The 23,942-nt window shown below is 48.8% G+C and overlaps 1 protein-coding gene across 5 annotated transcripts in view; it reads left to right on the plus strand.

Moving 5' to 3' along the window:
- NTN4 (netrin 4) overlaps positions 1-23,942 on the plus strand; it is a 48,520-nt gene that overhangs the window by 16,254 nt on the left and 8,324 nt on the right. For 4 of the 5 annotated variants that reach the window (XM_069773521.1, XM_069773524.1, XM_069773523.1 and 1 more), the window contains exons 3-6: positions 4,963-5,250; positions 15,652-15,778; positions 16,709-16,897; positions 23,088-23,304. In XM_069773521.1, coding sequence (XP_069629622.1) covers positions 4,963-5,250; positions 15,652-15,778; positions 16,709-16,897; positions 23,088-23,304 — 821 coding nt within the window. The remainder of the gene's footprint in view (positions 1-4,962; positions 5,251-15,651; positions 15,779-16,708; positions 16,898-23,087; positions 23,305-23,942) is intronic. The other variant, XM_069773525.1, reaches the window with a different exon arrangement.

The raw sequence follows: 23,942 nt of genomic DNA on the forward strand, positions 1-23,942 counted from the left end.
GAAGGTCTGTGGGGAAGAAGCTTTTTGTGGATCACACATATCTCTTCAATATCCTGGGCATTTGTGTCCTAAAGGGCCCCATTTTATCACTGTGGACACTTGTATTTTGACAAAGGTCCAGGCCATTGCATCTGCAGGGGTCCAAGATGCACCCGTGACTCATTGAGAAGGCTTTGCTGGTGGCAAATCTTTCATTGGTTTTGTTGACTTCCTCAGGCAACTTTGACTTCAGAGACTATTTTGTTGCTCTCAGCATCATTCATTAGCATTTTCCTTCCCACTGCGGAGATATATATAAAGATGTCCTTTCATTGCCTCTTGTGTGTAAACATACTCGGGTACTTCTTGCAAAGGGACTTTTATGTATTTATAAATCGAGGTCATTGTGGTGCAGGCGGTTACTTGAGTGCACCATGTTCATGTCTGCTGCTTTATTTATATACAGGGCTACATTATCGCATCTGTGGAATGGCAAGTAGCTGAAGCCTCTTGTGCCACTAAGACAAAAAAACACGTGAAGTAATCTACAGAGGAAGAATTGCTCATGACAGGCCATAAGGCAATTCAAATGCTGTGGAAATTTGTTAGAGGGTGTCTATGTAATGATGTGCCCAAACTGCAGACAACCAGAGCAGTCTGGCTGAAGAGCAGGATATTTTTACTCCATGGCATGCACAAGGCGATGGAAGCTGAGATAAAGGTTCAGTTCCTGGGATTGTGTTTAAGAAGAATCCCAAATATCATAAGATTTATGGTGAGCTAGCAACACTGGGAATGAAGATATCTTTCCAGTAGGATATATTATGGCATGTCTAGCAAAGAAGTGCTGTGGGTTTTCAATTTATTACTTCCTACTTGTTCTACAAAATAGAAAATTTGGATTAGCGCATGCACTAAAGAGCTGCTGATGTAAAGATCCAAGCCTCCCATCCTTTGCTGTCATACGTGGTGCTGACTACTGGGAGAAGTCGTGTTGTCCACCCAACATTGTAATGCTGGGGTTTGACATATTGTCAGTAAGACACCTGCTTGCAAACAAACTTGAGTGGGAAAGCTGGAGGTCTGGTCACCATGGTGTGCTTTCTGGTGAGGCTTGCTGCAGGCGAATGGCCAGATTTTGGGGCCGTTGCTCCTTTACCAAAGGGGTGGATGCGTTCCCCTTCATGTGGTGGAGTTTTCTACTGGCAGAGGCCTTGCTCTGTGAAAACAAACAGGAATGGCATCATCTATCAAAAAGGATGTTCTCCCATACCTCATCTAGCTATTTATCTCCCTTGTGTAATCGCAACACGGCTCTCTTTGGCAGGACCCTCGGGCACGATTTCTTCCAGCGCATTTGGGATAGGAAAAGTAATGGACTTGATGGCTCTGCAGGCAGCGACTTCTCCGGCGGGTGGGAGGGATCTGCCATCCCCCTGTCACATCTGGCAGAGGGGCTGCCCCAACAGCTAAAAAAGTTGACATGACGTGCCCGTGTCAGCCGAGACCACGGCCTTGGTGGTGGAGATGCTGGGGAGAGTTCCCATCCCTGCGATTTGAGCCGGGCATGTGTGTTTTTTATGCTGCTTTAGCAGGATAAACCTGGCGGGCTTCGGGGAGCTGTTGGGAAGAGAAAATGATGGCTGTGGGTTGGGCACGTCACCATGAGCGTCCCAGGGTGGCTGGGGAGCGCTGGCCCAACAGAGTCCATCAGAGGAGCTGGGGGTCCCCGGCTGGGCAGCAGGACTGAAGTCCTGCCCGGTGGCACCAGGGAGATGATGGGCTTGCAAAACCCCATCGTCAGATACACATGCGTGTTGGCAGGGCTTTCTTCTCAAATCCTGCCTACGTGCTTCCCCTGCGCCATTAAAACTAAACACTATTTTGGTTGAGGAAGCCTCTGACTGCAGTGGCCGGGGGCTACCAGCTGAACTGCAGGTGTGAAAACGCGGTCAGGTTTGCTGTGCAAAGCATGGCTCGTTCATAGACGGGATGCTGCAGACCAGGGCCAGTCCTATCAGTGGGTCAGTTGCGCCGAAAAGTCCAAGGAAAGGTAAAAACAGGAAAGCTGGCCCCCACGCGCGTGTGTGTACGTGGGGCTGGGGTGCTAGGCAGCACAGGGGTGCAGACCCATAAGAGCTGTATGAGGGCAGTGATGTGCTGACTCCTGATGAGATGGGCTGGGATAAATCAGCGAGGTTAACGACTGAACAGGGAAATCCTGCTGGGAAACACATCCTTGACCTTATTACGCAGCCGCTGGGGGCTCCAGCTCAATCTGCTTGGGCAGAGCGGAGAATTTCTATTTGTATGGCGTCCTACATGTTATAATGACGGGTTTGTATTTTATTAAAGCAGAGCTACTAGCGTCTGGGACAGAGGGACGAGGGTGTTTACTGTCTTGGTGGTGCTGAGACCAGGCTCAGCGCAGATCTGGAGCCGGGGCCAGGGTGCTGGGCACAGCCGGAGCAATACGGGACAGGCGGGGGCTGAGAGCCCGCAGCCCCTGGGAATTACAGAGAGGGCTCATGTTTAGCATCACTGTTTTCAAGTAGCCATAAAAAGAAATGTTTGTAACATTTCAGGGCCTGAGCGGGAATACTGGCTCCATTGAAATCAGCAGCATAACTCCCCCTGAATTCCACACGGGCAAGGTTTAGTTCTCTTGGCATGAAGGCTCTCAGGGTTTTTGATTTCCTTGCTGCGACTGTCTTTACTAGAGCTACAAGCATCAGTCATGTGCATTAAATGGGGATAGATAAACAAGAAAAACTAAAAATTATGAGAAGAAAGTCTGCAGCTGCATCTAGCATAGATTGTTCTCATTTATGTATTTCCTTTGCTGCTCTCATCCAAATCAGGATGAACAAAGAATTCTCTGAGATGCGATTTATGTAATCACAAGGAACCCAAAATGCTGGTTTTTACTGAAAATTCTCAGCCTGGCATTTTCCATCATCTCTGCTAAAAGGAAATCAATGTCTCCAGTTTGGATGTTTCCCAGGGAATTTTGTTTCCATATCTGAAAGCATCTCGTGTTCACAAAGCCACTAACGAGTAAATGTGATCAGAATGGCATTGATTTAAATTTGGGTAAATAGCAAGCCTTGGGGAGGGGTGCAGGGCCTGATAGTTGGGTTCGCTTGGGTTTCTGTTCATATCTGCTTGATATTTTTACTTTAGGAAAGCAGAAAAAGACTGTATGTTCCTGAAAGAGAGGTGAAAAAAAAAACCCAAACCTTTTGAAATGTGTTACTATTTATTAATATCCCTCAGCAGACTCAGCACTTCCGCACAAGGGGCGTACTGCTCACCAGCCTTGCCCTCTGACCACCTCTCCCAGTTAACCTTCTCCCTTATCAATGTCTTTCCAGCAGAAGATGCTGGAATACCTTTGGATGGGAGCATCTGCAGGATGACGGCACGGTGGCACGGGGCCGCAGCCGCGACGAGCTCACCGGTCCGCGGCACCCGGCACCGGCACGCCCGAGCCCGGCTGTCACCGGCACGCTGGTCACGACCGTGCTTGGCAGGAACACGGGCCACGTCAAAGCACGCTGCTGCCATTCAGCTCCAAAACGAGCTCTAAATCTCCTTCTAGGCTGGGACAAAGCTTTCTCCGGCTGGATGCTGGCAGCTCTGGAGAAAAGCCAGGTCCTGGCCAGGAACGGAGGCGGCAGCCGGCAGGCAAAGCCCGCAGGCAGGGAGCTGGCAGCAGCAGGGTCGTTATTTCCAGGATGCGTGAATCCTGGCGAAATCAAAGGGAAGCCTTCATCAGCTGAAGCGTGTCAGCCGCATCCTTCAGGAGGAGCGGATTGAGGGAGAAGGAGGCTGTGATCACCGTAAGCGGCGCTGGCAGGCTCGCACACTGTCGCCAGGCACCCCGCAGCACGTCCTGGCAAGAAACGATGGTCGCCTTTTGCAAGAAACGATGGTCACCCTTCGCTGCCGCACACCTCCTTGCTGTCTGTAGGAGTCTGGCCAGCGTTTCGGGTGGTGTGGGTGGTCATCAGTGGGGCAGCAGGGTGGTTTGAGGAGGTTTTAAGCCGCTGCTGGGAGCAGCGCATCGAGCCATTAGGCTGCATGACGCCCTCAAACACTCGGCGAGTGACTGATTAAATGCGGCTTAGAAATACCGTAGTTCATCAAGCCTTCAGTGGCTACGCAGTGAAGAGCTATTTAACTATTTAGAAAGCGTCACTGTAAGTTGAATGTACTGGTAACTAATACGTGTGTCATAAATGTGTCATTTTATGCCGGTGGGAGTTACATGAAGTATATGCTGTTTCTGATGTCTCACTGTAGGCAGCTAGACCAACAACTTTAAAATAAACCTCTTCAAGAAAATTGGTTATTTGTATCGAGTGCCCTCAGTTTTCAGCTTGAGCCAATATTTACCTATTCAATCAGACCGGAGTTAAAATAAAGACTGACTGATAAGTATTTGTTTAAAATCCAGAAGCCCTCCACTTTTCTTTCTTTCTTATCTCAGTTTTCTCGACTATCAGCTTGCTGTCACTAATTGCCACACCTCATCACTTTTCCACTAGAAAGCAGCCTGGGACTGATAAGAACCAAATATTTGGAAATCTGAGCTTTATTTGTTAAAAAATACACCTATTCTGGGGGAGACGTGAAGAGTCCCCCCCCGAGCATCCCCTGCAGGACTGCCGGTCCCTGTGCCGGGCCACGCCACGTACCAGCGGCACCGACCTCTGCTTTAAGTTAATGGTGAAATGTCACTTGACACCCATACGGTCCAGACTTCGCGTGGAAAGGGATGTAGGGGATCACGGTGGGGGGGGTCACTTTGTGCACACCAGGGTGGAGGTGGATTTACTGCTCCTGCCACTTGCGGAGGGGGAAGAGCATCACGAGAACCTGGTGCGTGCTCCCAGGGGATGCTCCCATCGCCATCCCACCCCCCCCAACCCGCCACGGGGCTGGCTGACATCCTTCTTTCTGCTACGTTTCTCTGCCCAGGTGATATACCGAGCCCTGTCACCGCCTTTCGCCGCAGAAGACCCATACAGCGCGGAAGCCCAGGCGCAGCTGAAGATCACCAACCTGCGGGTACGGTTGCTGGAGCGGCAGGGTTGCCCATGCCTCCCGGCCATCCCGACCCCCCGGTCCCCACAGCCCCCGCCGCCCCTGCACTACGCTATCTACGACTTCATCGTGAAGGGCAGCTGCTTCTGCAACGGCCACGCTGACCACTGCGTCCCCGTCGCCGGATTCAAGCCCGTCAAGGCGGCTGGTGTTTTCCATGTGGTATGTACACACGCGCTCAAAAACGGCTGCACTGCAGGGAAGCGGAGTTTTTAAAAACAGTAGGGGTGGTATCGAGTATGGTATACGTCCAAATATGCGGTATTTGACGTGTGATGCCCTGAATTCCAAGCACAGTGAGCAAAAGCGGTCTTTACAAAGGAGGTGGTCTCCATGTTGGGCTGAAGTGCTGGGCTTCCCTTGTGCCTTGGTGTGCCTTGGTCCACCAGGACTCTCATCCTTCAGGGGGGCTCCACAGTCGTTTATTTATTTATTTCAGTTGGATCCTTAAAAAAAAATTAAAATTGCTGAGTCCCTTCTTCCCCCAAATGCTAACTTGCAATAACACAATATCTAAAAGATAATAAATGCAGTGCATCTTGATGACAAAGACGGAGGAGAGCTTCTCCGGAGGTACTAGGCATCTTGTGATTGCCATTGCTTCTGGATATTGGGTTGGGTCCTGAACTGAGGGCCCAGAGAGCTGGGTCTTGGCTCTCACTTCCAGGCTTTCTATTGCACTTTGCAATACCTTCCTTCTCCAGATGAAAACCCTGTGCTCCAGTTTTGAGCAGCTGATACATTGGGTGCCTGTGGCATGGCATGCCTGCACCTTGCTGCTTTGGGGACACTCGCCACCCCTAACACATCTTGTCCTTTCTACCCATCTTGGCTGGCTCTGAAAATCCTGGCTTTGCTGGCGGAGGAGCAGTAGGGAAAGCCAGGGCAGTCAAACATATTGCGCTGAATAATGTTAGAAAGGGAAAGATCATAAAAAACCCATAAGGCAGTTACTCGAGGTAAGGAGGTCTGGCATCTGTCCAGCTCTTCGGGGAACTCTCATTTCACTTAAATTATGGTCTCAGACATGAAGCAGACAGCACGTTTCCCTTCTAATACAGCTAGTCTTGCAACATCTTGAAAATATACCAATTTGAAAGCGTGCAGCGCTATGATTGATAAGGCTTTTTCAAGTAGCACTGCTCTGCTTTCCACAGATGTTCCCTGAGCGAAAGTCTTTGCAATGAGCTGTTTGCTCAGGATTGTTTCGGTGGGATACAATTGCACAGGAGCGTGCCCTGAGAGTTGTAACAGGGCCTGCAGCCAAATATGCCTCCAGTATAGCCTATGGAAACCATGGTGCGCAGGTAACAGGCGGTGCTGTGGGAAGGAATCAAGTGCCAAAATCGCACTGAAAACCAAAGCAAGAAATAGCAACAAGCCCCCACGCCAGCCCCGAGGGGATGGGAAATTCAACTCCGGTTCTAAAAGTGTATGTGGCAGGAGTCCCAAAGGTGACTTTTCTGCAGTCAGGCTGACTCATTTTACTGTGCCTTACAGCTTTTTCTGCATGTCCCATAAGGGACGTGCCCGTGTAGGGGTGACATAGCCCCATGGTTTGCAGGGAGGGTCAGGGAATGGTAAGATGTTTCCTCTCCCAATACCACTTTTTCCATCATAGGACCAGGGCAGCTGGGGCTGAGCCCAGTCCATGCCAGGCTCCTGCCTGGCACGAGGCTGCTGCAATTTGGGGACTGCGGTGGCACCCCACTTGTGCATACCAGGCTGGGGTTTGCCGGTGCGTTGCTTCAAGGTGGGAAAAGAGGATTATTTGCAAGATGATAGCAAGACGTGTGTGTGTGAATGAACAGAAAAGGGATGAAGGATTGCGGGGTCTGTGGCTGCTTAGCTGGGAGAAGGCAGAGAAACTTCCAAAAAGGGAGTGGGATTTCAGAGAGGGAGGATTTTTGTACATTAATCTGAAAAAATCACATTAAAGCTAATTCTGAAGAATTATGGTCAGTCATTCAAGTGTGAGATGGGGACTTCAGTCTTGTCTTTATGTAACTGTACCTACATTGGGTTTTAGCAGAACCTTCAGTGTAAAACCAAGGACAGCAAAAGCTGGGAAACACATTACCATTTCACAATATGATTATAAAGTCTGGCTCTGTTTTTATGCTTGTTTAGACCCGACCACTCCTGAAGAATATCCCCTAAGTTAGAGAGTTAACATCAAAATTTAAACAAGTTTAAGATCCTTAGAAAAAAACAAACAAAACTTTTCCCAAAAAAGTATGTGCAAGTTTTTTTAACTTGGTCTTAGCCCACAGGCAAAATCCTAACTGCAGGCTTAGTTTCAGTCCCTGCTTGGCCAGCGGAATACCCGGACATGATATATTTGTTTTTCTCTTGGGCTGCTCTGGGCAGTAAGCCAGGGTGTCCTGGCAGCACTGGGCATAGCTACCAGGTCTCGGGCAGATCTCTCAAAGCGTCCAGAAGCATTTCAGCCACCTCACCCAGAGATCTGACAAAGCCTCGTAGGGATGTGGGGATGCTGGTGGCTGCTGCTCGGGGAGGTTTGGTGCAGGGACCTGACCCGAGGGGGCCAGGATGCTCCACTCAGCCTGGGACGTAGTCCCAGCTCACTGCCGCAGGATTCCTCCCATCGGATGCAATTTTCTTCTCGAGGGCTGGGCCATCATGTGCTGAGAAGGCTAGGGTTTTGAAGGTAAATATTCTGAGTGGCTGAAGGGAGGCTAAGTCCAGCTTGGCCATGAGATAATACTAACCTGGGACATCCTCGGGGTGTCGGGGTGGGATGCCAACAGGGTGGCTCCGTGGACAAACTGGAGCTCCTTCTACCCCAGCAGAAGCAGCTCGAGCTCCGTTCACTGGGGTGGGATAACCTCCTTTGTGATCCCTCTAAGTTGAGTCAAAGCAAAGGTGGACTTCACAGAGTCCAAACATTCACTGTGAGAAAAAAATACTTCACATTAGCCCCAACAGCAAAAAGCAATAGCCAGGGCCTGATAAGAGAGGAGGTTCGTTTCTGTGTGCTCACCACCATCCAGCTGCAAAACTCTCCGTGATGCTCCGCTCTGTGGTGGTCGCTGTGTGGGTACCACAGACCAAAGCTTGCCAGCAATTCCTAATGGAGAAATGAATTGATGTAGGAATGCTCTGGGTTCGTTTGAGCATCAGAAATGCCGTGTCAGCCTTTAGGTGAATTCTGAATATACAGGTAGGCTCCTGATCTAGGGGAGGGTATCTCTCCATGAGCTGCAGGGGAAGACTGCAGGGAAGACCTGGCTGCCTTCCAGTGATGGCAAGGGCTGCTCCTCATGGGTAGTGTGATCCTGACGGTCCCTTGTTATACACTTGTGTGCAACAGACAGCTGTCAGGGTGACACAGATACACTTCCTTCTCTTCCCTGCTCCTCCCAAATTTATTCAAAGGGTTCCTACCCAAAGCTCATCAACAACAGCCCAGGAAAAAATGTGCGTGGACAAACGCACCTCACACCACACCATGCAAAGCAGTTGGGTCGGTTTGTGAGCTGCATTACGTAGTGAACCACCAATGCGAGTAGAGAAATGGATTTATATACACAGGAGATCCCTCCTCATCTTCAGTGGCCGTGAGAAGACTGTTTCTTCCACTGATCTGTAGCTTAGGAGCTTCTCACCCCTTGCCAGTACCTCTGCACATGGAGCCATTGCCAAGCTTGCTCGGCCCCTTACCAGCTAAAGCATCCCCATGGCCTGCTTGCAACTATGGCAAGGTCGTGGAAGAGGAGATCAGCCTGGAGATAAGTAGGATCTTGCAATTTAGGACTCCGAAATGGGGAAAGCAAACCCAGAGGTACCTCACCTGGCCTGTGCAGTTCTGTCTCAAGGTGAGGGCAGGAGTTCATCCATCTTAGAGACTCCTTGGCCCTCCCTGACTGCAGAACCCTGCAACAGCTAAGTGGTCTTCATGGTTGGCCTGCCTTACCAGTCTCTTACAGGGCCGTGTCCTTGCTGGGGCTTCCTGCTCTTACCCCTGTCAGATGAGATCCCACTATCAACTGATGACTTCATTATCTCATTGACAATCCAATATTATCAACTATCTAACGGTGCCAGCTCTGCCCTTCCTTTCCCCTCCTGCACTCCCGCTAGTGCAGCCCTGTCTGCACGTCTTTCACCTGCATTGAACAGAGTAAGAACAAATTAAGTGATCTGGTTTTGTTCATCCTCTTGGTCTCTTTTTCCCCTAATGACAATTTTAATAACACGATACAGCAGCTATCTTTGCTCTGAAGAAAGGAAGTGGGAAACTAGAACTTAGGGATGAAGAATCTTCAGTGGACTTAAAATATGTGCCCAAAGTGGTTTGGTGTGGTGCTGCTGCCATACCAAAATGGTACTGCTGCAGTTACGCTTATACACTTCTTCAGTAGTCCAAGGTTCTGTGTCAGTGTAAGTCAAGGACTTTTCCAGGAACTGTGCTTTATTTTCCAGGCTGAACAGACAAACCAGCTCCAGAACCTGATCAGTGAATGCAGCTGAACTTGATTTCTGGCAGCTGCCTGACAATTACACACCAAACCCCAGCTATACCTCCCCTAATTTTAGGCATGCATTTGATGTACCCAAGTGAGCCAGCTGATCTCCCCAGGTTCCTTCCAGAGTTACGAAGGGATGGGGGGATACAGTATGGTTGGGATCCTGGGTAAACTGAGCTACCGTGCTAAAGCACTTTGGTATAGTCAGGCAGGGTGAATATTCCTCCCCCTTCCCATGAGGCCAACCCAGCGGCTGTTATAAATTGCTATCGTGCTACTGACATCAAAAGATGCTGAAGGTCTTCTCCAGCAGCACTGACAGAAGCCTATTGTACAAGGAATTAAAAAAACCCACCAGACAGCCCCCACACCCTGGACAACAAGCTTTGTATTCTTTCACAAGAACAAGATAGGATATGAGAATTTTCTCATGCATAAATTTGGTTGTCTGGTGCTTTGGGAAAGAATACCTCCCTGCGTGCTGACAGCAGCCAGTAGGCATTGTTTCTAAAATTGGCACAGGGGCTCGAACGCAACACAGTTTAAAAGCTATCGTTAAAGACCCAGCATGAGTGTCGTGATTTTCCTTTAGGCTGATATCAAGCCCATTTTCCATGAAAGTAAAAAAAAAAGAAGAAAAAATAGAGAAAATACAATTTTAGCAGTTCCAAGAAAGAAACTCTATTAAAAGCAGTTGCTCCTCCCAACTATTTAGCCTATTTACGCTATCAGGTCTTTGGGACATTGATTTTCTTTTAGTGTGTGTTTGTGTTGGACTCTATATAGTGGGTGAGTTCTTGCAATATAAATCAATTCATAACAGGTGACTGAAAGCATTTTTCCCTCGACGCAGCATTTCTTTCTCACTGCGGAACATGATAAATAGGGGGAAAAGTATTTTATAGGATTCGGCTGAAGAAAAAACCCTATGTATTTGCAATCTGAAAGGAAGCACTGGAAGGTTATAATTCAGTAACAAAAGGCCCTGGAAGGAAGCATGCCCTAGCAACTGTCTTTGTATAGAGAAATCAGTCGCTCATTTATCTTACAGAAGTCAACTTTTGTAACACTGTTTGCATTGTGCCCTCTAATGACTGACGTTGCGACGGGGCTGTCGAGCTAAGAAGGGAAACAGTGTGAAAGTGAACTGGGATGTAAAGACCCCGTGACAAAATGAAAAATGGTATGAGAGGGCTTTGCCGCTTAAATGAGTCAAGAGCCGTGTGAATGCTTAAAGGGGTGAGACGTACTGGGAATTGTGTTTGTGTACTTAGTGATGCTCCAGAATGACCCAAGTGGGTACGCCTTACAGTTAAATGTAAGTCGAGGTGAATGAAAAGGGAGGAAAAAATGTCCTCTTTCCCTTGTCGATGCATGGGGGTCACATTCTGCCTTCAGAAAGGTGCTGAGATGCCAGAGAAATCCCCGAGGCTGGGTATATCATTTCCCCACTCTGCCCGGGGTCCCAGCAGAGCTGCTGGGCTGGTTTCTCGGCCCCAGTGCCCAGCTGCTCTGTGGCACCACGGGGAATTTACAGGGCACCGCAGCCTTGCATCTGGCCGTCCTACAGCTCTTACAAGCATTCATTTTGCCCGGTGTGGACAGTCTGTTGGCTGTTTTTCACCTGCTGCCACTTCTGGTTTACTTCTATTACCCCTTCTTCTTGTCCTGTCTTTCTCCTATTTTCAGCTGTCATGGTATTTCTTCATAACTAAAAAAAAAAAAAAAAATACCTGTCTGCCTATGGGCTGCAAGAAAGGGCTTGCTAATATTCACCTTCTTTTGTTGTTTGCAACGCATAAAAATCTTTTCTGTCATGCTGGAATTACGTAGAAGAAAAAAGAGATTTTCTTCAATGGGATAAAGCTAGGATGGAGAGATTTTCTTAAAGCAGAGCTGTTTTGGGGGGTAATCATTATAATGCTATTGAAAGAGAATAAATACATCAGCCCGAGGCAAGGTTTTTGAAGCACTTAGGTCCAACTTTCATTACATTTTGGGGAAAGAAGGTATTAACTAAACAGTTACACTGAGAAACAAGTTATTGAAGACCCCGTTTCCCTCCTCTCGCTCGGTTAAGACTGGCCATTTAGCAGTTTAGCTTGTTCGTTAGTGGGTCTGTGCCCCGCTCTGCCTGGCTGAGAGGGGTCAGGGCCACCGTGGGACCTGGGGCGACCTCAGAAAGGCAGAGTTTTCTCGGGGTCCAGCCCATTTGAGTAGCACCGCTGTAAAGGCTTGGCACTGCCAGAATTGAGAACCCTGCTGCCTTTTCCAAAGCTTGCTCCGAAAGACAGGAGCTTGTTGCATCCCGTACCTCTGTGGGTGCTCACCCAGATGTGAATCCCGCTGGGATTACAAGTCCCAAGCCCCACAGCGAGCGAGGACACACAGGTTTGGGAAGCGTGGGGGACAGCCTGGGCTACAGAACAGTCATCCCAGCCCACGCCAAGGTGAGCAGAGGTGGGGTGCAGGATCCAAACTGGGATCTGGGCTTGGGAGAGAGCATCTGGTGAAGACACTAATGCATCTGGTTGGGATAAACCCTGGAGAAAAGGAGACTGCAAAGGAGGACCCTTATGATAAGGGCTGGGAAGACAGGGTTCCTTCTGACCCAGGCTGCGACAGCACCCACCGAGTCAGCTGGGGAGCCCAAACCTACGGACCTCCGCGCTGGTCCTGCGCTCGCCTTTACGCAGAAGTCAGAATCGCACTGTTCTGTTATTTTTTAAGCTTTTCAGCCAGACCATTCATTTCCTTCTCCCCGGGGTCATCGTACTTTCACAAGCAATCAATACCAGGAGCATCGTGTCCCGCTGTGCCTCAGGGTCTATCTAACACCAGCTGGCTCAATTTGCACCATCTCCGAATTTGGCTCTTTTGCAGCACTCCTTGCCACAGCGTCTGAGAGCCCTCAAGCCTGCCGTTGCTGCAGCAGTTTTTCAAGTTTATAAAACTTCTTTCTTTAGGATTCACATGCAGATTAACATTAATAAGTTGGCGCACAGCTATTTAGGGGTTTGCTTACTAGCTCTGCATGCCAAATTAATGGCTACACGTCAGGTTCTTGGGTACCCATCCTCTTCTGTTGTATTTTCACCCACCTCCCCCTATTCTGGCAACACTCTATTATACAGTACTTGGGCTTTCAGAAAATGCAAGCTCTTACGCCTTGGGACCATGAATGCTCCTCAGCAGGGAGTTTTGCCTCACTCGCTGTTGGTGTCTTGGGATGCTTAATCCTTTGAGAGTTTCTTAGGTGCTGCTGAGTTTCAGAGTCGTACATTATTAATGCTGAGCAGCTGCTGGCTGATTGATTGAGTCCCCACTGATGCTTTGTGCGGCTTTGGCAAGGGGGACGCTGAATTTGAGGGGAGAGGCTGTAGGCTGCGGGCACAGGCAGGGGGAGCACGCGTCCCCACAGTAATCCCAAGAGTCCCCGTGTCTGAGACATACCCCTGTTTGCAAGTCTTCTCCCGTGTCCTTCTGACTTTGGCATCACGATTACCAAAGCACCAAGGGACCACCCGGGTTTTGACCATGGCACCCTCTGGCTCCCTCAGGTCACCTTCCCCTCCTGATCACGGACATCCCAGGTCTGGTGGGTCCCTCTACCCTAAAAGCTGGGACAGGCCTGTGAGGAACAAGCTGAAGGATTTCTCTGGCCACAGATGTGGTTCAGGCTACTACAACCTGTTTAGTTTAGCCCTAACCACTCAATCACCAAAGGGCTTGCAAGAAAGCCCTACGAAAAATGACATCAAAGAGTTAGGGCTCCATCAAAACCACCAGAAGATGACCACGCGACCAATACAGGTTTAACCAATTTCTGTTTTCATGCAGCTGGATGCTTTTAAATGTGTGTGAAGTAGCTCTGTAACATTGGTTTGTGCGCAGACTTTGCCTAAAAAATATATGAGAGAGACAAATTTTATTGAAGAGTGATCATTTAGGAAAGCAAGGCATCTGAGAGTTTGAAGAATGTTTTGTAGGTGGTAGCAAAAATGAAAATATGAAAACACAAGACACCCTTTGAGAACTAAATATTCCCTCTGCAAATTTGTTTTGTTTCTTTTCTGTATTTGCTTCTCATTCTTTTCAAACATTAGCCCATATTTAAGCATATATCAATCTGATAAGCCAGACAGACCAACTAGTATCTGTGGTGAGACCAAGTGATATCTGTGATGAGGCCAAATAGCACAGAAAGCGATATTATCTTAGTATTTGTGCTTTAGCTTAGATGCTTGCGCATTCCGTCTGATTCCATCCGTATCTGTCCATTGCTTACGCAGTCCAGTTGCTGCACTGAATTTTGCTTATTCCTGCTTTGATGAGTCAGACATTTTAATAAGGCAGGAAAGCATCCTTTGAAAAGTTTTTGGAAGATTTTGCTATTTGCATTGCTGCTGAAAAGTCTTTTAAGGCCTTTCAAGGTCAGTTTTGAAGTTTCTGTACCTGTTACATCTGACCCCTCTGAGATAGCAGCTGAAATCTATTCATTAAAAATAAATAAATCAGGAAGTCATCATCAGCCAGGCGTGTATGTGGGGGGGGAGCGTGTGTGTGTGTGTGCACCTACGTAACAAGCAGGAACTGTTTACAACATGGTCAAGTTCCTCTTCTGTTTTGTTTAATGTTCAGGTTTTTCACAGGAACCTTTTTCGTGGCAGGTCTCGGCAGCAAGTCATACAGTTAGGAACAGCACACTTGTAAAACCACAAGTTAAACAGAGTGGAAGGCAGCATTTTTCCAGCAGCAGTTAAAGCCATGCCCCAGCTCCGTTGCCGGATCACCAGGCATCCCGACCGCCCTGCGTCTCTCCCGATGCCGAAAGCAGCCGGTGGCTGGTGCAGCTCCCCAGCTCCGTCGGTTTTATGGCAACCCGCGGCACGAGCGCTGGGCCTCGCTGGCAGGGCGAGCTGAGGTCTCTGGCTCGTTACTGAGCAGCAGGAGAAGCCGAGCCGTGCTCAGTTTATTGCTTTTCTTTCTCCATCACTTTCCCTGTGACTGGTGAAGGAAGGGGCACCAGCGTGGCGAGGCACCGCTCAGCTCGTTTTCCAGCAAATGCAGGATGGCGGTCATGCCTCAAGGCTGGCCATGCATCAGGTAGCTGGAGAGTCTTGCAGCTGAAATGCTTTTAATAAAACTGTATTTAAAAGCAAAACATCGAGCAGAGTAAAGCCGCAAGCACAGGCAGCCACCAAAATAGCTACGGTAGGTAGATGCCCACCACGGTCCATGGGAAAAGGCAGGGCCTTCAGCCTTGCCACAGAACCATGCTGCTTCAGAGCTTGATTTCATCGCATCTAAGGGCTGCCGGGCTGCTCTTGCCCTCTGGCTACGTTCTGTTTTCTTTGCATTTGCCAACAGCGTGAGTAATGCCAGCGGCTGAGAGGGCAGCTGGCACAAAGCGTGCTACGCTGGCTTTTCATCTCTAATTACCCCCTTACACCAGGCTGTCTAGCTGTTAAATTATCTGTCACGAACATATCCGAGTATAGTCACTCCTGGTCCTTGTGCTATCCTTGGTTCTTCCTTTGCGGGGCAAAAAATCCGCCTAGGATGAGTAGATATCTGTGTTTCAGGGGCTTGAATTTCTTTTTTCTTCTTCTTAGTTATGTTGGTGATGGCTGGGCACACAGAGCTGGGTGCTCAGGTTGTGGGTGCTATTCCTGCAGTACTGCAAAGGTGTATTCATGTTTAGGAGGGAGAAAAATAGAAAGGTTTTACAGTGCTTCCCAAGGATGCTTTGAATATTGGCTTTTTTAAATCTCTCCTGGAAATTCATCCTGCAGCTGGAAACTCTGCTAAAGATCCTTTTAGATCTCAAAAAAATTAAAAAAGGTATGATTATACAATACCATGACATGCAGATCCACAAATACTAATCTAATTGAAAGCGTAACCGCAGAATATTTCCCTGGACATCAAAGCAGACGTCACACGAGCCCTCTTTCTAGTCTATGTAATAGCATGTAGCTGGTGCGGTATCTCCTGTACATGGGTATTGCTCGTGCCCTGGAGACTCTTTGGGCTTTGCTGTGGGTGATCCTTGCTCTCTTCCCCCTCCTAGGTCCATGGGAAATGCATGTGCAAGCACAACACGGCCGGGTCCCACTGCCAGCACTGCGCCCCGCTCTACAATGACCAGCCTTGGCAGGCTGCCGACGGCAAAACCGGAGAACCCAAAGAGTGTCAATGTAAGTAGCCAGCCAGGAAAAGTGTTTTGCAGAGCCTGTGCCGGAGTGGAACGGTTCCTCCTTGGGTGCCTTTCTCGGGTGTTTTCAAGAGGCAGCAGATACTGGGGTGGTGGGTAGGTGCTTGCGAAGCGGTTCAGAGAGCGGAGACCCAATGCCACGCTCCTGCCCAGCGCCCACTGGGCATTCGTACGGCAGGGACGGTCCTGTTTGTGCAGCCCCTCACTTGGAAATCCTCACGAGATCGTGTTGTCCCTCGGTTTGGCCTTTCTCTGGGACCCAAGCGCATCTCCTTGAGAGATGGTCTTCTGCTGCGGGCAGGCTGCGGCCGGCCAAGCTGCCTTGAAGGTGATGGTGGGCCGGAGTTGTCCCCTCCACGGGCACCGCTGACAAACTCGTTTGCGGGAGGAATGGCCTTCTGCTGCTGGACGTGGGCTCTGCTCGGCCGCGGGCTGTGGGGAGGTTTGAGGATTACTTCTGCGGTGCCGGGGAGGGATGCTCGGGGGGAGCGCGGGCTGCGGGGGACCACAGGGATCACAGGGCGACCTGCTTCAGTAACTAGGAGTCTAGCCAGAAGGGTGCTGAGGATTAACCACAGCATCCCAGGAAGGTTTGCAGGCATGCCGAGTGCTGTCCTGCCATGGGTGCGAAGCTATCGACACTTAAGCTAGCACCAGCCTGCCTATGCGGGCTGCGGTCACCTGTACTGGAAATAAAAGTGTTAAATAAATTATTTTTTCTTAAATGTCACCTCTAGAGGTTGGGAAGCATGGGTGAAAACGTGATGATACTTGATGCATTTGAATGAATAACAGGTTCATAGGCCAGGTCTCCCACTCCAAAGCGTGGTTTGGGTTTTTGTGTCTCTTTTCTATAAATCAACATCTTTCACTGCCTTAACGAGTCTTGCTGTTCCCTTTCGCTTTGTCTCAGCGTGCAAGTGTAACGGGCATGCCGATACTTGTCATTTTGACATGGATGCGTGGCTGGCATCGGGCAATCGCAGCGGTGGCATCTGTGACAACTGTCAGCACAACACGGAGGGGCAGCACTGCCAGCGCTGCAAGCCGGGCTTCTACCGCGACCTCAGGAAGCCTTTCTCTGCCCCAGATGCCTGCAAACGTAAGTCAGCCACCTTTTACCAGTAAAATGCTTCTCAACTGGGAGGGTGTCAAAGGAAAGGTGAGATCTTGAGGCTCCTCCTTGGAGCAACCTTCTTGCTTCAGCCAAGGATGGGGAGATCTCAATTCCCTTTTTGATGCTGTTTGCAAAAAGCAATGGTGCGGTTTGCAGGGCGAAAGCCTGCAGATGCTGTTGACAAATCTGTCCCAAGGATCCCCGTAGCCTGGGGGCAGGGGAAGAGAGATGATTCATTGACTTCTCCTACTATTTTTGGAGAGTAAAAGCTGCATCATGTCTGCCAGTTCTCCTTCTTTGGCGATTGCCGCAACCTCAGAAGCGGGGTGCCCCAGCCAACTGCAGGGTGCAGCTGGTACATAGCATCGCCCACCGGCGCGTGTTCGCAGCAGCAGCAGGTGGGCATGGAGGGAGAGACGGGAACACGAGCTGAGTGATATTCCAGAAGATGTGACACTAAGGAGGCCAGGCCAAAGGCAATGACTCGGCCACATGTGAAATTAAATATTTCCCAAGCAAAAGCAGCGATCCAAAAGCCACGCTCCCCAGGGACCACTGTGAGGATGGTGACTCACCGTGGGGGACTCCGGATCCCCAAACCACGCTGAGCACTTTGCACTGGTCAGCTAAATATAGAGTGCAGGCATGCTTTCTGCTCTGAACCTCCAGCCACCCACCGGCTTCACCAGCTTTCTCCTCACTGACCCCAATCTGGAGGAGAACCTTCATGGGTGGAAGAAAAAAATCCAACAGACACCCTACTTGTGTCATTTGAGGGGACACTGAGCACATCTCTCTCCTCCAAAGGAGAATTATCTGCGTTTAAAGGAAGAGAAACTCTTCTGGGGTGGGGAGCTGCGAGGGTGCGTGCGGTCTCATTTTTGTCTGCCGCTTTTGTCCCATGCTTTTGCTGCACATCATCCTCGTGAGACTGCCGGCGTCCCTGCCAGCCTGTCACTGAAGTTCTCCTCCTCTCCACCTTTAACTCGTTGCAAGGAGGAGCAGCAACAGCTGAACTGCCTGTTTTACAGCCCTAATTCTCTTTATGAAAATAGAATTGACCACAATTCTCCATTACTTGTGTAAATAATTATTTCACTGCTGTAGTATGTACACAAATTTGTTTTTTTAACCAGTGAATTTAATGACTTTTTAAAGTTCCTTTAGCTACTTGTGTACATGGAAGTTCCAAGTCTCCTTCTCTGAAACATCAGATACTTTCCCTCCATAATTATTGTCAGAACTTAGGCAACGAACTTTTGGTTTGGAGTCTCATTAGTAAAAAGACAGGTTTAAATCTTGCACTTAGACCCAAAGCAGGGGCTTGAGAGTTTTTTTCTAACTAACTCATGGATTCAGCCTTGCTGATTTAAAAAAAACAATTGGATTAATTGACTCCTGCTAGATAACACAGGATGAATGACTGAAATAAATTCTGTACGGGACTCTCAAGCCCTGCAACATGCTTTTACTGGGGTTGCGCTAGGATTTCAATTCCTGATGCTCTTTACGTGCCAGCTCCCATCAGGGAAGAGCGTGCATTTTTCCAAGGCCATTGAAGCCAAGTCAAGCTTTGGCACTGATTTGAGTGCAGTCTTCTGGAAACCTAAAAATAACACCCTTCACCTTGGAAGTGGTAGGAGTGGCCGCCATCTCCTGTGACATCTCATGCAGCCCATCGAGGAGATGGAGTTTCACAAGGGACCCGTCGTAGGATTCTCCTGATGCCAAAACGCCCGGTGCAAATCCTGTGGCCATTTGGAGGGTCAGAGACAAAGTCAAATGGGACGTCCTGGGCTGGCCAGCATGGAACCTCCTTCCTTGCAAAACCAGATGGAAACAGAGGTCTCGGGACTTATTGCTGCAAAACAGCCACAACTCGAAGGGAAGGCTGCCAACAGCGTGTGTGTGCCTGTGTGCAAGTTAGACCGGCGCTAATGAAGTCAGGCGTTACGCCACGTCATTAGCTATATGTTAGCCAAATCCCAGGACACTCCACTGAACAGTTTCTCCCAGCCTTTCTGGGCAGGAGGAAGCTGTGGCGATGAGATGATTAATGGGTATTTTTGTTGACATATGCCGGTGCTCAGTCCTCTCGGCTTTCTGCATTCATCTCTAAATCACTGGCCCGTGGCATTCCACTTTCCACATTTTTCCCCCCTAAAAAGTGTGCCTGACATAAAGACTATAAATTTGTTTCCGTTACTCTCTAATGCAACAGTCCAGCCTCTTTATGGACCGCTCTGTACTCATGAACTCTGGTATTTAAAGGCCAAAGGTAGCATATATTTGAGAAGAACTGTAAGATAGCCTTGAGTACAGTGAGGAATGTGTACATTTATTTACCTTCTGCATTAAGTACATCTACTTCGTTGCTCTTTTTTTTTTTGGTATTTATGATTTACAGAACACGAAGTACTCAAGGATCTCAGGGAGACAACTTTCCCCAGCATAAACTGGGTTCCGTAAAAATATCAGGGTTATCTGGATGCTTTCCTTTCAGAGATCCTATTGCCACAAACACGGATCATTTCTTTCTGGGCTTTGCAAACCCTCACAAACGCTCTCCTCCCTAAGACCCCTTCACCGTTTTCCTTCTGGTCTCCTGCTGCCGGGGCTGCTCCCCGCACCCAGGGACCCGGCATCTCACGGCAGCTTACAGGGCCGTAGCAAATGACTAATGACTGTTAAATTAAATTATATAAGACCGATTACAGCCTATGCCTGGCACATTTCCAAGGACCGTGCCACGGTCTGCAATAACGAGGAACGTGCGTGGTGCCCTGTTATTCTTTCCGGGAAAGCCATAGCGTTGCCTGCTTGCTTCTGGCTCAAGGCACGGTTATTGCTCAACCGCAGAGTAGCACTGAAAATTTGAAAATACCAAGGTCAAAGTAAATAAAGGAGTTGTTAAGCCATAATCTTTAAGGACACTTTAAAGGTTCTTGTAGGCAAAGAGTGTATATAATATTTGCTCAGGAGTAGGTGTGTACCCGATAAATGAGACGTTCTGCCGTTTAAAACAGCAATCTGATAACTCCTTCCCCCCCACCCTACCTATCGGTCCTTTTCATTATATCCTTCATGAATTTTTAAGCCTCAGCTACAGTATAATTGCAGACAATAAATCGGGTTTTATAATTGCCAAGTTTATTTTTGCTTTTCAACTGTAGGTTTTTGAGGGTAAATATTTGTCATTTCCAAAGGTTAGCTGGCAGCTGAAGAAACCACAACAGTATCACCAGTCCAGGGCGGGGAAATCCAGCTCCGCTGGAGTCCCCTCGCTGGGTTTCGATCCCAGTCAGCACATGGGACACCGGGACAGGCGGCTGTTAATTCCTACGTGCGTGGAAGTCACGTGCAAAATATTGCTATGTAGTGCAGGGTGGTAAATCAGCGTTTTAATGATGCTGCTTACAAATGGAAAAGAAAGCAAAAAGATCAAGCTTGTGGAAGGTTTCTCTTGGTCCCAGGCTCGCGGTGCCCAGGCAGCCCTTCTCCCACTGGAGCTCCCTTGGCTGTGGAAGCCCCAGGTGGGGTGGCCGCGGCACACGAGACGGGGACTGTCCCCAAACCTCGCACTGAGGGTCTCGCCCGTGTATCCACCGCGAAGTGCCATCCAACGCTGTCTGTAGCTGCTTTCTCTGCTGCTTGGCTGCTCCTCTCACCTTCCTGGAGGTGGATCTCCTACTACCTGTGCTACAGCGAGGTGCAGACTGGGGTGGAAGGAGGAAAATGGGGTCTAAAACCAACGCTCGGCGCAGCAGCCCAGGAGGGAGCAGTAGCTGCAGCTGCCGCGTGTCGTATAATTAGTCCTGCAGCCCTTTTCTTCCTGCCGTTGCCATAGTATGGAAGCACTTGGTCCTGTTTTCATGCATTTCTTTCAAAATCGGTCCAACGCGCTCCCATCTGAGCTCTGGAGTCTCATTTCTGTGCTCGGTGCATAGTGATGTGGCTGCACTTTATGGCTCAGCACATTCCTGCTGCAGCACGTCACAAATATTTATCCTGTTGTAAATTTGCCACAAAAATCATCCAGATTAACACCACTTAGTGTCACCTTGGGCCTGCACCCGAGGTGCAAGCCCAAAAACCTTCAAATCGCCGGCCGCCGATGCAAGGCAGGTCGACACCTTGGTAGCTCATATGGGAGCAGCCAGGAGGGACGGAATCCGTGGAGATGGGCGGGCAGCCCTTATAAAAATGACCAACCTTTACAAGACATCTCTTTGCTGCTTTTATTAAAAAGTATAGCCAGCTACATTCTCATTTTTAATTGCCTATGAGCTTGCTGCTGTATTTTGCATAACAGCCTTTGTAAATTTAATATGCTTGCCTCACCACGGTGTTGCCACTGCCATTAAATTTTCCATTAGGAAAAAAATTGTGCGAAAGCATTGTCTAAAACATAAAAAGCTCCAGCCCCAGTAGGGTTGGGTGTAAAACTCAGCTGAAACGTGACCGAAACAGGACCAAATCTCTCTCTGAGCAGTGGGTTTAGCTCACTGACCGCAGGAGAATAGAAGAGCTTTAAGTGCTTAATATTTCCCCTGAAGGGGCTGAGGAATGCCAGAAATACCCACCACATCTAGTAGGAAAAGAGAGCATTTGGCTACATGTGTCAGGTGTAAAACACTTCACAGACTTCAGGAGAAAGGTATGCGAGTCTCAGTGAGCGCTGTTGAAAACTATGCTATTAAAGGTACCAGAGTTCACTGCCTGCAGCTAGTTATGCAGTTTGTGGAGAGGCTTTCTAATCTTTTAATTTTATATAATTATATTTACTTGGGAATGGAAGGGGTGGGGAAAATTTGGGGATTACTTTGGCAAAGATTTTGGAATCGTAGTCGCCTCTAAGTTAACTGCCAATATTAATCTATCCTTTAATATTTTGAAACAACACTCCAGGTATGTCAAATCCCTGAAACCACAAAAATGTTGTCAGAGCAAAATTAAATATATGTGCACAGCAATAAGTATTTTAAGAGAAAGAAAGGCTGTGTTGCCTGCAGTGGCTTTGCTGCTTTATTGCCTTCACAGTTGCAAAATAAAAATACTCGTATTAGAATTTGGTGAAAATTTTCCCTCCAAATGAAATTTTCTCAGGAATTCTGATTTTTAGATAAATGGAGTTTTATACAAAAGTCTTTCAGCAGGGAATTTTTTCCCATAATGCACAAGGCTGACTATAACACGTCCTGGTCAGAGAACCAAATCCTCAGGGAAGGAGAGCACGAGTCACCCAGCTACTGGTCCTGCAGGGCACCACGTTGCCTGCTGGCCAGGCCAAATGGTCAGAGACTTTTGATAACTGTATTTCTGATCTTTGAAAAGATTAAAGCCTTTGGGGGAAAAAAGATTGTAGTCTTGCAATAGACACAAATTATATTTATGCAAAAGAAGTAGGCAAGGAAAACTTCATACCACCTATTTTAGGGCACCCTTTCTGATTTGTGAGAATGGCCATTTCTCCCAGTGTGTCCCAGTACGCTTCCAGTCCATCATTCTGCTGCAAGGGACTGTGCGGGTGGAAAAAATTGCAGCTGGTGTTTCTGACACACACTCCGCAAACCTGTGTCCCAGGGTATATGCAAGAGCATATCTCTGAGCCGTTGCTGTCCCCATTCTTTTTTTTTAATGTTTTGAAATGAGGGCTTTAAAAGAAAATCAGACAGAGACAGAGGGCTACTTTTTGCTCAGCCTCCACTTTAATTATAATGACTGTTCTGAGGGTTTTTTTTAACCTCCTGGATGCAAGACAGTTGTTATTACTTTAGAAAGCAATTACGGTGTGATTCATTTTTGCAATGAAGCACCCACAGCTGCTTAAACATCATTGTAAGCCATGCACGTCCCCGGGTACTTGGCTGGACTGGAGTCCAGATGCTATAAGGAAAGTAATAAAGGCCTGTTTGGCAAAACATAACACGAAACCAGGCTAGGTTGACTAATTAAGAAAGCTCATAGAAGTTAAAGTCATACAGTCTCTAAAGGGAGATTCTGGTCAGATTTATATGAGCGAGAGGGGAAAAAAAATAAAGCCCAGAAACATCACTGTCCCTAGGCAGAGCGGACGTTTCACAGGCATCTCCCGCGCCTTCATCCCGCAGAGTTTTTCAGAGTTTTTGCACTCACAGGTGCTCTCCCTGCCCCCGTCCCGCCGTGTCCCCCACAGCTTGCTCCTGCCACCCCCTGGGATCGGCCGCGCTCCCCTTGGGTCCCCGCACCTTCTGCGACCCCAGCACCGGTGACTGTCCCTGCAAACCCGGTGTGGCCGGACCCCGCTGCGACCGCTGCCTCCCCGGCTACTGGGGCTTCGGTACCTACGGCTGCCGACCCTGCGACTGCGCCCGTACCTGCGACCCCCGCACCGGCGACTGCCGCAGCAGTGGGTGAGTTGGGGGGGGTCCTGGCCACCCCCTTTCCCAGCCTCGCCATACCCCGGGATCCCAGGGAAGGTGCTGTGCTGAGCCTATTTGTGCTGGAAAATAGCCGTCGTATGAAATATTTGGGGTTTGGTAGGGTCAGCAACTGGGGATAGAGCAGCGGGTGAGGCTGCGGTTTGCCTGGGTGCCTGGCACACCGCGGCAGGGCATTGGTGATGTTGGATTATTGGCTCTGGGTGCTGGTGTTAATGTATCGGGTGTTCGCCATAAACTTCACAGTTCCTTTCTCTCCACGAGCAAAATATGGGCCTCAGGGACATCTGAACGAGAGGAGACCAAAGGCTTGGTATCGTGGCTGTTGCAACTCAGCTTGCATTGCATGTGTGGGACTTAGAGTCAAGCTCTGACTTCTGGAAGACAGCACACTTTAATAATACCCCACTGTCCTGATCTTATATGTTGCTTTTTTTTACCACACTGGGGATATTTAGAGCATATATATCCCTATAATGTATTTTAAACCCCAAATGGATTCACGACCCATTCTGACAACCCTCAGCCTGTTCACTTTCCAAAACCGCCCCTTGCATTCGACGTCACTTGCAGCCACGTCGTGCCCAGAGGACAGGTTGATATTAGCCCTG

Source organism: Haliaeetus albicilla, chromosome 28 (assembly GCF_947461875.1).
Source record: "Haliaeetus albicilla chromosome 28, bHalAlb1.1, whole genome shotgun sequence".
Taxonomy (NCBI): domain Eukaryota; kingdom Metazoa; phylum Chordata; class Aves; order Accipitriformes; family Accipitridae; genus Haliaeetus; species Haliaeetus albicilla.